The sequence below is a fragment of the Penicillium vulpinum genome, assembly GCF_028829585.1.
Source record: "Penicillium vulpinum strain IBT 29486 chromosome Unknown utg000003l_segment0_segment0, whole genome shotgun sequence".
Classification (NCBI taxonomy): domain Eukaryota; kingdom Fungi; phylum Ascomycota; class Eurotiomycetes; order Eurotiales; family Aspergillaceae; genus Penicillium; species Penicillium vulpinum.
This window is the reverse complement of record NW_026643243.1, coordinates 8,662,795-8,674,376: the sequence shown is the minus strand read 5'-3', so window position 1 is coordinate 8,674,376 and position 11,582 is coordinate 8,662,795. Positions and strand designations below refer to the sequence as shown.

The 11,582-nt window shown below is 43.2% G+C and overlaps 3 protein-coding genes across 3 annotated transcripts; all 3 read right to left on the bottom strand.

The window, feature by feature from the left end:
- Nucleotides 1-5,102: 5,102 nt before the first annotated feature.
- On the bottom strand, nucleotides 5,103-6,249 carry N7479_008326 (putative C2H2 finger domain protein (Kin17); the record flags this gene model as incomplete). Its single annotated transcript, XM_057256020.1, has 4 exons — nucleotides 5,103-5,755; nucleotides 5,814-5,835; nucleotides 5,891-6,048; nucleotides 6,099-6,249. The coding sequence occupies 4 exons, from the start codon at nucleotides 6,247-6,249 to the stop codon at nucleotides 5,103-5,105; spliced, it is 984 nt and encodes a 327-aa protein (XP_057109882.1).
- A 487-nt stretch (nucleotides 6,250-6,736) lies between these two features.
- N7479_008325 (uncharacterized protein) lies at nucleotides 6,737-8,908 on the bottom strand (the record flags this gene model as incomplete). Its single annotated transcript, XM_057256019.1, has 3 exons — nucleotides 6,737-7,302; nucleotides 7,358-8,729; nucleotides 8,783-8,908. 3 exons carry the CDS (start codon nucleotides 8,906-8,908, stop codon nucleotides 6,737-6,739), a joined length of 2,064 nt encoding a protein of 687 aa, XP_057109881.1.
- Nucleotides 8,909-10,139: 1,231 nt separating this feature from the next.
- Nucleotides 10,140-10,819, bottom strand: nctB (negative cofactor 2 transcription regulator complex subunit NCB2; the record flags this gene model as incomplete). The annotated part of the gene is made up of 4 exons (XM_057256018.1): nucleotides 10,140-10,259; nucleotides 10,328-10,587; nucleotides 10,712-10,738; nucleotides 10,798-10,819. The coding sequence occupies 4 exons, from the start codon at nucleotides 10,817-10,819 to the stop codon at nucleotides 10,140-10,142; spliced, it is 429 nt and encodes a 142-aa protein (XP_057109880.1).
- Nucleotides 10,820-11,582: the final 763 nt, after the last annotated feature.

Sequence of the window (11,582 nt, the reverse complement as noted above, 5' to 3'; positions counted from 1 at the left end):
ATAGTAAGGATTCTGAGGATAATAATCCTATTAGACTAATCGAGTACGAGTTTATAATAGAGAGTTAGCTTCCTTATCCTTCTATAGTACTAAGTACGCGGAAGCGATAGAGAAGTAAGCTAGTCGACAGCGAAGATAAGAGTAGTCCTTATCTCCCTAATTATAGAGATAAGGGTAGCACTTAAAAGCGCCCTAGTTTAAGAGAAGTAAGGAAGTGTAGTAAACCCAATAATAATCAATTTGTATTATATTAGTGTGAATATATAACTATAATAAATACCTAAGTTATTATACAAAGGCTTCTAAGGCTTATTTCTGACCCCGGTTAAAAAAGTGATAATATATTAAGTTATTGTATAAAGGCTTCTAAAGCTTATTTCTAACCTCGGTCAGAAAATTAACTGTAGTGTTAAGTTATTGTACAAAGGCTTCTACAGTTTATTTTTCTAACCGAGGTCAGAAAATTGACAGTAGTATCGAGTCATTGTATATATAATCGAATTACTCAAAAATACAGAGAAAAAATACACAAATAATACAGGTCACGAGGTCAAGAAATTCTGCTTACTAAAAAGGCCTATAGGCGCCCACGGTGTCTATAGACAATGGGCCCTAAGGGTAGGGCCCGTCTATAGGCGTATAGATAGTGCCCATCGCCCGCTTACATAAGGCCCGTGGGCACTGCCCACCCGCCCGTCCATGGGCGATGTCGCAGTCTACCGTCCGGTCGGAACCAGCGGTCTTTAAAAGGTGATTTACAGAGCGCTCAATACGCTCTGGGGTATTTGTAGTATATAAATTGCGTAGGGTATAAATCTAAGATATCAATACTTTTTCTTGAATTGAATTTAACACCTTACTCTGGCTGGCAATAGTCGAATTAGACTTCCGACCGTGGACGCGACCGCGTAATCGATCAATTGGAACCGCGAATTCTCGCGCCAGTTTAGCCAAATTGGGCTTATTGCGTTTCTTGTAGGCTTCCGCGGCCTGTAGGGTTCTTATTTCAATATCTCAATTTGATTTGACATCGTGGTGTAGTAGAAAAATGAGTAGGAAGATGATGAAAAAACGAAAATCGGGGATCCGGTGGGCCCCACCAACACCGGGTAGGTGGTGATGAAAGGCGGTGGCACGATTACTTGTTTTATTAACATAAAATAAACTTACTCGATTTCTTAATGAGGATAATTAAACTAAAATAGATAACTGTAGATTGCACATATATGGTTATATATATATAAATATATCTTTGTAAAACAGTTCATTAAAAAAATGAACGAAAAAGATGGGCCCGAGCCCGGGATTGAACCGGGGACCTCGCGCAATAATGCTTTGGGTGAACCCTAAGCGCGAATCATACTGTGTATATGTTAGTGAAATGAACCTGGTTGTGGAGGAACTGAATATCTGCTTACCCACTAGACCACCCGGGCGATTGATGAGGAGTAAGGAGTGTAAAGGAGGCTATATGTTACTGGCCATCCCTTAAGCAAGAGTGTATATCAACAAGAATACTAGTAAGTACAAAAAGTAAAATAAAAGGAAGAAAAAGAGGGCTAGATAGGATCGTTTGTGGGGTCCTGTTGAAACCAAACAATCAAACAGTACAGTATCTCTAAGGCGGTAACTCCTGGTAGAAAATATATCCTTCAGCTTCTGGATCGTTACACTAACTAGTTAACTAACTATATTTGTTTATTAATATTAAATAAATTTAACGTATTTCACAAGCGAGCTGCGCACCCCACCCAACCTATTGAATTTAAATGCATTTATCTCAACCAAAACGCCATTAAATTAAATCCACTAAAATCATCTATTTAGCTGGACACCTATTAAATCTATGCCCAGTCTCTCTGCATCCACTACACCTTGGTGTGGCCCGCGTACGCGGTTCCAAAGCCGGTTCTTTATGTATACCGGTACTGGGTGGAGGTGCTTTATCTGCTTCCACCGGCCTAGTAAGCAATTGAGAAGCTTCCTGTACTGATAGGCCTGCTTCTGCCTATATCTGCTTCCGGGATCTAGCTCGTTTTTTCTTCTTCTTCTCGTTTTCCGCGCGTAATTCCTTGTTTTCTTTCGCTAGTAAGATAGCGCCTTGCATTGTAAGACGGAAGCCTTTCACAAGCTGGTTTAATACACGATCCGATAGGCTAGGCGGACTTTGAGATCTTGTACGAAGTAAAGCTTTGATTGACGAAGCTTGTCGACGTAGTTCTTTCTCTGTAAATAGAGTTTTTGGGGTGAAATTCCGGCTTGATTCGCTCCCCCGGCTTAGTGGGGGGGTAGGTGTTCGAAGACGAATATTCAGCTTTGAGATCACTCGGTCGGGTGCAAAAGGTATTAAACCAGCTGCTCCAAAGCTATTTTTGATAGTCTCTGGTTTAAAAGATTCAATTTGTGCAAGAGGGTATGCTTTAAGGAAGTCAAGTTTGTCGATATAATTGATCCCGGTCCGCATTTTGATCTTAACAAACCGACCGTATACGCGTTTTAATACAGCAAAACAACCAATATCAAGAGGTTGTAAAAGATAAGATAAATACGCTAGTATACAAATTAGTATAACCTTGTTTTTCTCGCAGATTTTATCAAATTTAGCTGTTAAATGACTTCCGTGACCGTCGAGTATCAAAAGCCGGTATACTCCTTTTGTACGCGAAGAAGTTGAAGGAATAAAGAGTTTCTCGAGCCAGCGAAGGCTAATTTTATCGGAAGTCCAGCCGTTAGGACTAACTTCAAAACGCCAGTCCTCTGGAAGGTTATTAAACCACGATTCAATAAAGACTTTGCCTTTAAAAATTATACACGGAGGAAGAACCCAACTAGAAGCATTTATACACTCAATAACAGTTACCCACTCTCGATTTCTAGGCTGTAAAAGAGAGCGCCGACCGCAGTATTCACTCCTTGTAATAATCTTTGTAGTTGCAGTTATTCCTATTGCAAAGCCGGTCTCGTCAAAGTTGTAGATATCATCGGGGTCGATTCCGAATTCAAGGATCGTTTTTTCAACCAGATTAAACCACTCCCCAATGATTTTAGGATCTTCATATTTCGCGCGCTCGTAGTTATATCGTTTCGAGAATCGAGAGGAGATAGAAGGATATCTTTTCACAAAGTTTGTAACCCAGTTATAGCCGACCGAAGGAACCGGTATAGTTTCACGCTTTTCGAGAAGAAGATTCGCCATTTCTCGTACAGTAGCAGGCCGGGGGGCCCCTCCACGAGAGTCTATAGAGATAATCCATTTTTCAAGAGATTCCTCTTCGATTACAGTCAATTTAAAGCAATTGGCGCGAGAGATCGCGCGGGGAATGGTTCCACGAAGACGTGTCCGGAAGGTTGATTCGGGTACGTTAAAACGGCGCGCTGCTTCACGAATTGAAGATATTTCTTTATTCTCAAAAGCCTGTAGAGCTAGTAAGATCCTACCCTCTTGCTCTATTAAATTGATAGAGTTTTTAGAGCGAATTGGTGGCATGGTAGGTGGTTGAAATCATAAAGTGCTAATTTCTGGACGCGTTTTGGGTGGGGTGCGCAGCTCGCTTGTGTGCGCAGCTCGCTTGTGAAATACGTTACTCGTTTTCTTGATTAGGAGAATCGAACTAAAATGAATAACTGTAGGGATATATATATATATCTCTTTGTAAAATAGTTCATTAAAAAAATGAATGAAAAAGATGGGCCCGAGCCCGGGATTGAACCGGGGACCTCGCGCAATAATGCTTTGGGTGAACCCTAAGCGCGAATCATACTGTGTATATGTTAGTGAAATGAACTTAGTTGCTGAGGATCTGAATAACTGCTTACCCACTAGACCACCCGGGCGATTGATAAAGTAGAATTATTCTAAGAGCACCATGTTTGTTTTATTAAATAAAGTTACTCGTTTTCTCGATTAGGGTTAGAAGTATGTACACTAAGATGGATATAACTAACCGTAGAATAGTTATACATGTGTTATAACTAATACGTATACAGTGAACCCTATTTATAACGTTCAAAATCAGGTGCTTGGATTAATTTCGCTAAAATCTCCTTTCTACGAACTTCGTTAATTCACATCCTCTCCTAGGCAAAAAAAATTGTGATATCCAGATCATATAACGTCATTTTGAACCAATTCTAACCAATTGAAATACCTCGCCGATCGATCTTAACCTCCTAAAAAGTGGTTCTACGAGAGTAGTTAATTAGTACGCTTAATACACGTAAAATGTTGTTATTGGAAGCGAGGAAATTAGGGGTAGCAAAGCAGAGCGATATTAGGAGCTTTGTTTGGAGTTTTGGAGTGTAAACGTATATGTAGACCAGGAATATTTTCAATATATGGTATCTGGATATAACGATATTTTCTCCGTGTCTGGTTTATATCGTTCTAGTTGGGTTTTACTGTACGGAGTATGGAGTGTACATAACTATATAAAATAGTTAAGATAGAAAAAAAGATATTAAAAAAAGAAAGGCCCGAGCCCGGGATTGAACCGGGGACCTCGCGCAATAATGCTTTGGGTGAACCCTAAGCGCGAATCATACTGTGTAATTGTTAGTGAAATGAACTTGGTTGTTGAGGAACTGAATAGCTGCTTACCCACTAGACCACCCGGGCGATTATTGAAAAAAATTTGAAATAATAATTACATGGAGAAAAAACCTTAGTCAATTAGATTATTCCCTTTTCTCTCATTCAGTCAATCCCGACATATAACTACATATGTAACTATATGGTACATATTTAATACAAACCATGATAAGCTCTAACCGTCACTTTTGAATCAAAGTCAGAACTTGAGAATACCTAGAAAGCTTTGGGGGAATAGGACATGGATATATATTTAGGTGGTTAGAGTCTACCTTCGGTTTTATGCATCATGGACAACCTTAGAAATTTAATTCAAACGAAATACAATACGATTGTGTATTTCGTGAAAGCCCACATGCTATGCACTACACAGCAGTTATCCTTCAGCCCCAACTACAATAAGACGAAGCGAATCCGAAGAAACGATATACCCGGCCTAAATGTAACCCGCCTATGATGTGGCCGAGGGTGACCGGGTGGTTGGGTATGTATTTTGTATGTAAAATATGCCACTTTAAGTGATCTTTGGTCGCTTATTCGTGGAACCAGAGTCTGGACGAGATCGCTTTCGCTCCATTGCCTCCATTTCAGCTCTCATAATCCTCTCCTGTTCAGTCATCTTCTTAGGAGCCGAGAATATGGAACCCTTCTTCCCAGCCAAAGGGTTCTTCTTAGCCGCAGCAAACACATTCTTCGGCTTCTGTGCACCCATCGACATCGAAATCTTGACCGGTGCGCGAGCCGCAGACGGAGCGGCAGAGTCGGTTCTTTCTGTCGGTGCATCTGTTTCATCTAGCGGTGGTGTAGTCGTTGTTGTAGGAGGCGAAGCAGGCTTCGTATCTCTCTTCTTCGAGCCAAGTCCAAGATTCAATGTCATCTTTTCTCCTTCCTTCCTCTGCAGCAATCTCGCTTCGGGTTCTTCCTCTGCGTCTTTCTTGCTAGTTATCGCCGCTTCCTGTGCTCGCTTAATCTGGTCCTGAATCAAGCGTTGTTCTCGTTCTTCGTCTCCCTTCTCCTGGCGCTCTTTCTTCAAGATAGCCTCCCGACGGCGAAGTGTGTCTGGGCTGTTATCAATCCACGCTATGACCAAGCCCTTCTCGGTGTCCTCAACTCGACATTTCCCCTCCCGACCTAAATAGGCCGCGAACTGTGATAAACTTTTCCATTCTGCCTCCAAAGTTAGCATGAGTCCTAGTCATCGCTTCTTCTCTTCAGCCAGACATACCTGTGCTGTTCATGTGAATATGCTATGAAAAAAATTAGCTAGAACCAACAGAAAAAAAGGAAATGCTAGGGACATACTTGCTTATCGGCCACAATCTGATTATAGAAATGATTGACGTTGATAGGCTTAGTTCCATGCGTTGTTCTCAGGGTATCCAGGAAGGTGCGCTCGAATTCGCGACTAAACTCCCTGATGTGCTTGCGCGGGTCCTCTCCAATGATCATCATCTGTCGGACTAATACAAAGTTAGCTGGTGGTCCGGTCATAGAGAATGAAGTTCCGTACCATGCGCTTCAGTCATCGTGTGGCACTTGAAGCCATTTTCATCTCGACATTGTTTCTCGCATGCCTGGCAAAACCATCGGAGGCGACCCAGTCCTTTACTTTTGATCTTGTTGCCGATGGCTTTTGTACTGCCAGCCTCCGCGCGGCCCATTTTGTATGTTGGTTGACGAAGTCAAGGGAAATAATCGAAGAAAGCAATGAGAGAGGAGAGCTTCGATGGGTCAAAATATCAGAAAGATGGGTTTATTGAGAGGCCTTTGAAGAAGTAGCGAAAGTAGCTTGGAAGTGGCGCAGATCAACGCGATAAGACGCTGTATTACATAATGCATCACATGACCCGGAGCTCTCTCTCCAGGGCTCGGAATTGATTGGTTAGTTTAATTTCATGCCCCGAGGTCTATGTATATGGATGGTTAAATATGAAATGAAGCTGAGTATTTTGGTTCATTGAACTATTCTGATAAAATTAAACAAAACTCCCCCAAATCCTACGCCTGCATCCTGAGATCGCTTTTCTACCTAGGATCATAGCGTACATAAAACAAGAAAGAGATATTTCGGAGACAAACTAGCAAACTTCGCCCCGGCGAAGAAAAGTGCGATAAATCAGCACGAATATTAAATCATCAAGTCTGAAATTACAGGATGTATTCGTGGATTGCAGATGGTCCGCTTTCGTTGTACTCAACCCGGCTCATGTAACCCTTGCTAAGACCCTGATCAATGACAAAGACAACCTTGGCAGCCATCTGAGCGCCGAGGAAAACGGCCTCTTCCATTCCATGGCCACCTTGGGATGTGCCGGAAGCGCCTGGGTTACCCCCAGCACTGCCACTGCTGGCGCCGGGAGCGTTGCTGTTGCCTTGGTCCTTGAAGTCTGGGAAATACTCAGGAAGCTTCAGAGTTTTGACTGAGGTTGGAGTTTGGGAGTGGCCGGTTGAACGGTAGTGTGATACCATGCTGGGATCCATGGAGGGCGTGCCGGGCATGCCGGGATTGTTATGAGTAGCAGCCACGAGGAGAGGGTTTACTCCATGTGCCGCGGGGTGGTACATCGGGCCAGGTTGACCCATAGGAGCGGGTGTGTTGGCGCCGGTTGGAAGAGGGGTGGTGAAGTTCGAAGGAATTTCAGACGTGAAGATTGTGGCGGATGGAGAAAGTATGAACTTTTGCGTGATGGTAGCCAGCAAAGCCTGTGTAAAACCTGTCTTAATGTTAGCAAATAAACCTAAAGCTATAGGTAGCAATATAAAACATACCTTTGACCTTGCTTCCACATCCAACGATAATTAAAGAGTCCCAGAGCTCGCTTCGTTTTGTAGCATCTGGTACGGCAAGAATGGTGTGGTGAATTTGAGTCGCAATGTCTTCGAGGATACCACCAGTCAAACGGTTCCCGACCTTCGAGCGCGGCGAAGTCAAAAGGAAACGCTCAACACTGACTTCAATGTCTCGAGTATGACGAATGTACTGGCGAGCACCGTGGGCTGTTGCCTTTTCTCCTTCCAACTGAACAAACTCCTCAAACTGGAAGGATGCCTTCTCTTTCTTTGAGTTAGGCAGGCGGGCTCCCTTGGGATCAACTGCACCTTTCTTGCTACTTGTCTTTTCTTTCTCGACATTGGCAAGGTATTCGGTGGGATTGCCGCTGACGATCGCAGCGACATCCAGAACACCCTCATCTTCGTCGCCGTTATCACCCTCTATTCCTGTCTGAGTGCCATCTCCTGGGCCACGCGGAGCAGACTCATCGCCATCTAACCCGCCCGTCGAGGCAGCAGCAGCAGGGTTAGTGCTCTGGCGTGCAGTAGCAGAAGACCCCGGCAGCGGGGTTCCTGGGGGCAAAATCTCAGTAATATTGCTTCGCTTGAGCTGTTCACACATCTCTCTTGTAAATCCCTTCGGACCCAGCAGCTCAACAAGACGATCGGTCATGGCGTCTCCACCACATCCCTCCAATGCGATTCCCCTGCCGTGTTCGTTGACTGCAAAGTCAGTCACAGCAGTGACATCAACCTTACCCTTTCCAACATCGACAACAGTAGCTGTAGCTGTACCATAGCCGTAGCAAGCTGCAAGAGCAGAGTCCATAAGACTAAATGCGGGTGCCTTGAATTTCTCAAAGACGAATTGAGTAATGGCTTCGCGATCGCGTGCGGACCAGACGGGCTGACCGATAAGCAAAATGGGGGTGTGGAAAGGCGGGCTCAAGGTATTGTAGATATGAGTGAGCAGGGCGAAGAAACAGGGCCAATCGACAATGCGCCCGTTCGCAATCGGATAGATTGCCCCTTCATCAGATGCCAGATCCTCCTCGTAGAAGACCTCTTCGACAGTCTTGGTTGACTCGACATCATTCTGGACATTTTCGTCGGTCTTGGCAGGGGTTCCTGTGGCTGGGGTACTCTCGGCCGCGGCGGCTTCAGTGTCCTTCATCTCCACATCTGGTTTTGGGGTATCGGTGCGATTGTTGACTTTGATCTCTTGTCGTCTCTCGTGAACACGGTAAGGCTCATATTCCCCCTTCTTCTCGGCAGGGAACATGCGGGTTGGGAACCGAAATCGCGCGGGTGTGAATGTTTCGGGCAGGCCGAGTTGCGCCAAGGTCATTTGCGAACCCGGCGCAATTAGCTACACGGATTGGTTAATTCTGACTCAAAAAAATACGAAAAAAGTAAACATACCAAGATATGCTCATCCTTGAAGGGAGGCATCGTTATCGGTGGCAGCGAAGAGCGTTGCGACGAGTGATGACTGCTCAGAGGAGCTCCGCGATGGCTCGATTTGCGTTGGTTACGCTTTCTTCCCATTGCGGTTTAGCGTAGTTTGGGCAGATCGAAAAAATCACGTGCGCTGAAGTTAGTGTTGGGCGGGGAATAATGTCTCCGAATATTCGGAAGGCCTACGGAGTACAACGTAAGGTAACTGTGGCAAGCCTATGTATGTACCAACACCGAATAGTGTGTTGATGGGCTTCACCGGATAGCAAATTATCACCAGATAGCAAATAATAAGGATTAGGTATATTTTGTATGGCAACTCCATACAAAAAGTACATACACACAACATGGTTACAACCTCAATTTTCTCACACTACGGTGTAGTTAAGAATGATATATGAAGATACATATAGTGTAAATGAAGTTTCAATTCCTTGCCATCAACCTTACTAAGAGTTATCAACATTGTACGTATATGTATTCCTAAAGTATGAAAATGGGTTTACTTTTATATGCCATTTACACTTTTATATCATAAATTGAGAATCAGTCTTAGTAGTGAATCCATTAAACAAGATCTCTGTTGGAATTCTACTGTTTTAATTTTTCCTTAAGCTAGTTTAAAAGTTGAGAAAAACCGATGTTATATTATACCTTTGAAATCTACATATGTATCAACGCCATACAAAAGGTACCTAATCCTGATTATTGGCTATCCAAGCCCACCAAGACACTAGTAGTATTCGGTGTTGGTGGGCTTGCCACGGTTACAACAAGCTTCGATTTACCTATGTTGTACTCCGTACACAACATTAATTTACTAATACTGGAATATTTACCTAGTTAGTCGATAATTTTAACCAATTTCCTATGATGCTATATCTAGGACTAAAATAAGAATATTGATTGAAATCATATCAACATAACTACATATATAACAGGCTGAGCAGGATACAACTTACGCACAGAGCCACTTAGGTAGGTAGTTTGCCTATGAGCTCAGCCAGGACAAGACTTGTGGACATCCTCCAACCTTGGAAATATCGTGAAGGCTGCTGACACACTCCTTTGTATTGCTAGGCCTTCTAGACGTAGACCATATTTGTTAAACATTCAAATCATATGCAATTGACTAATGCATTGTGCGATCTCGCCCATTAGATAGTATATCATACCCAACCCACCCTCTCAAACTAGAGGAAGAAAAAAAAACAAAAACAGAAAGCAGTGAGGAAAAAAACTCCAGACCCACATATCCGGTGGAACACACAAAACGCCTTCATCCTTTTCACTCTATGACCAGCACGAGTCTCAGGTGATTCTATTCTGGAACAGCATGATATTTGTCAGTAGCTGATCGGAAGAGCTCCTGTTGCTGCCGTAGGAGCTCCTCTTCTGTCAGACCACTTTGCTCCATCTTGCTCTGCTTCTTCTCTCGTGACTATAGTGAAGATTGGAGGTCAGCTTGCGCTCCAACGTGTCACAATTCTACGCAAAATATCGACATACCTTCAACTGCTGCTTGTGTTCTTCGGCAACAGCAAGGACATCAGCAATATAATCACTGAACCCGAGATCCCGTAATGCCTTCTCCACATGCTCACAAGCGATAGTCTTCTTGGCCTCTTTCTCGCTAATATCGTTTGCTTCGGAGGAGATCAGGGTGATGAATTCGACACAGCATTCCATAAGCAAGTCGCGCGCATCCTTGGAGAAGGTTTGGCCGGAGCTAGGTGGTAAAATCTCGGTGATAATCTTCTGGACCGTCGCTATTATAGAGACAAGTTAATAAATGCTAGCAAACGCGTATGTGATGCCACAAGTGCATATGCTGTGAAGGGACAAAGAACCCCCAAAGAGCTATACACATTCACAAGGGTTATTGCACCGTACCTTTAGGCAGCGATAGGTCATCGTTTGCTATTCACGTACAGGTCAGCATGTTGCGCGTGGGCGGCCAGCATCTAGAGATCACTTACAGTTAAATTCTCGGTCAGACATGGCGAATCAGGTGATATATTGACAGGGGAATAGAGAAAAAGTGTCAGATCTCTAGGGATAATCGCAAAAAGGGATGCTTGAATTTCTTTGATCTTTTGCGTGGGGCTCAAAGTTTCAAGGCCCATTGCAGGCGCGCGACGGAGTTAAGTACAATTTCTTGCCGGCAGAATCATACCGCCTTTTATCACATAAAATGCGCTGAATTTTTTCTCAATTTTATTTTCTTCTTCATCAGTCTTCACTCTCCTCCAACTACCTTGGAAAGAGTGCTTCTAATGAGATGCACTCTTTCCAAGGCCAAACACTAATGGTAAGCTATGACTCGAGTCCTTTCTCTCCCAATTTTTTCTTTTTTATCATGATGAATTTATTGTGTTCGCCCCTATCATACATTCTATGGTGACCAAACCTGTCCTAGCCAAACGGACTATCTGATCTATACATCAATACTGCATATTTGCATCTTACTTCATTTTTGAAGCTGTTGCTAACTTTATTGAAGAATTTTACAGGAAATCCATTTGGTTATTGTAGCTTGGAATTAGTTTCCGCTTGAATTATATTCATGGAACAAAATCGAGAGAATGGAAATTTTTACATCTGTATTTAAAAGGTACGCGCAAAAGTTTTTGCTATATTTTCAATTCCAATTACATGATGTATACCCTTACATTCCATGCTAAACATGAAGGTGCACTGCGCCTAATGCTTATAAAATGTATTGCTTTTCATCTTTCGACTGACTTGTAAACAACATTGTCTC